The sequence below is a fragment of the Apis dorsata genome, unplaced genomic scaffold, assembly GCF_000469605.1.
Source record: "Apis dorsata unplaced genomic scaffold, Apis dorsata 1.3 scaffold_929, whole genome shotgun sequence".
Lineage (NCBI taxonomy): Eukaryota > Metazoa > Arthropoda > Insecta > Hymenoptera > Apidae > Apis > Apis dorsata.
This window is the reverse complement of record NW_006264039.1, coordinates 1,462-3,654: the sequence shown is the minus strand read 5'-3', so window position 1 is coordinate 3,654 and position 2,193 is coordinate 1,462. Positions and strand designations below refer to the sequence as shown.

Sequence of the window (2,193 nt, the reverse complement as noted above, 5' to 3'; positions counted from 1 at the left end):
GAGAATATTAGATTTGGAATCAATAATTTGGAAATGTATCTCATTATATTTTTATAACATAAAAAAAAACGTTACGATACAATATATAGATTTATTCATCTTTAGAAATGAACCGCGAGAATAATATTAAATTCGAAACCAGAAATGTGAGGAAACACATCTCATTATATTCTTATAACTTGAAGAAAAATATATATACGATATATAATCGATCTATTCATCGATCTGTAGCAATGAATCGCGAGAATATTAGTTTTAGAACCGATAATTTGAGAAAATGCATTTCATTATATTTCTATAACACGGAGAAAAACGTTACGATACAATATATAGATTTATTCATCTTTAGAAATGAACCGCGAGAATAATATTAAATTCGAAACCAGAAATGTGAGGAAACACATCTCATTATATTCTTATAACTTGAAGAAAAATATATATACGATATATAATCGATCTATTCATCGATCTGTAGCAATGAATCGCGAGAATATTAGTTTTAGAACCGATAATTTGAGAAAATGCATTTCATTATATTTCTATAACACGGAGAAAAACGTTACGATACAATATATAATCGATCTATTCATCGATCTCTAGCAATGAATCGCGAGAATAAAATTAGAATTCATGATTCAAAAGCCGACAATTTGGGGAAACGCGTCTCGTTATATCCTTATAACGTGTAAAGAAACTTTACGATACAATATATAATAGCCATGATCCATGATTCATCGATCCATACCAATAAATCTCTAGAGATAAAATTAGAGATTCGATGTCGACAATTTGAGGAAACGTGTCCCGTCAACATCCTTGTAACTTATAAAAAGAACGGTTGCGGAATTCGCGTTACGATACAGGTAACGATACGCAGGCAGTGGATGGCGTGTTTCCGGTTTCGATTTCGCGGCGTTTAGTTTCCGATATATATGGAATCACGGCCTCCACGCTCGGGTTTATCCACTCGATTTCGTCGGCCGTCATCCGAGAACAATAGCCGGCTAGAAACGGAGCCGCCGCAAGCAAGCAAGAATCGATCGGTCGATTATTTATCGGGGGATACCCATCGCTTTGTTCGACAGTGGCATGGTTCTCGTGGGCGACCGGGGCATCCGGTATACCGCAGGAGGTATCAATTTCCGAGGACGCGATGAGCGCGTCCTGCGAAGGTTACGAGCACCGAGTTGTCCTTTCCAGCGTTGGATTTTCACGGGGCGTTCATTATTGGGAATTAACGATCGATCGTTATCACGCGGACACAGATCCCGCCTTCGGCGTAGCCAGGGCCGAGGTGTCGCGGGATAGAATGCTCGGTGAGTAAATATATATATATATGTTTTGGATAAGATTTTTGTTTCTCTCTTTCTTTTTTTTTTTAACGAGTAAATTTTCAGGAGAACAAATTATTAATTACTCTTTGTTTAAGACTCTTGGCTGTTACTTGGATTCGAACGATGTTTATTTATTTGGATTGATCTTTCTAGAATAATCTTGTGAAGAATAATGCAACGATATAGATTATATCGCGGATCTTTTGATATTGGTTCGACGGCTTATAAGTTTTTGAGTTTTGTAAGCGTAGAACTGTAATGATTAGTTCGAGCGAGAGATGATTTTGACTTTTCGTCATCGAATTTACGAAATTACTTTTATTCGTAAGGGAATTGAGAGAGAAGGAAAATAGCGAAGCAAATATATTCTGTTAACAAGAGTTAAGAGGATAGATATAGAGTTTAACAAAATTTTCTTTCTTTATGCGTAAAATAAGATAAAATATAAAAGTTTTATACGTGTTGTTCGCAAAGGGTTAAGTAATTTTTCTTCTGTGAAATCGGGTGAAAAATTGTCGATCTCTTCTCGAATCGCGGCTTTCAAAAGCCACTAGTGTATCTAGAACTTATTTTCCAAGATTTTCATTACCAATTAAAGAAAAATAATCTCGTCGAATGAAATGAAAAATTCATAATTTCGATGAAATCGAGGAACAAACTACTCTAAATCGCTCGAATTATCCTTTTCTCTCTCTCTTTTTATCGATCGCAAAAATTCGAATGAAGCGTAATTGAAAATCAAAGGAAAATCCGTAGGAAAGATTCGTCCATTAATAAATCGTTTGGAAAGAATGACAGAACAAGACAAGAGAAGGGGAGGAGAAAAGAGATTGTTCGCAAAGGATTTAAATAATAATAG

The 2,193-nt window shown here is 35.3% G+C and overlaps 1 protein-coding gene across 2 annotated transcripts in view; it reads left to right on the top strand.

The window, feature by feature from the left end:
* The window catches only part of LOC102678946 (E3 ubiquitin-protein ligase TRIM9), a 9,869-nt gene that overhangs the window by 6,314 nt on the left and 1,362 nt on the right, over nt 1–2,193 (top strand). For both annotated transcript variants that reach the window (XM_031514197.1, XM_006623648.2), the window contains one exon: nt 1,086–1,316. In XM_031514197.1, coding sequence (XP_031370057.1) covers nt 1,086–1,316 — 231 coding nt within the window. The remainder of the gene's footprint in view (nt 1–1,085; nt 1,317–2,193) is intronic.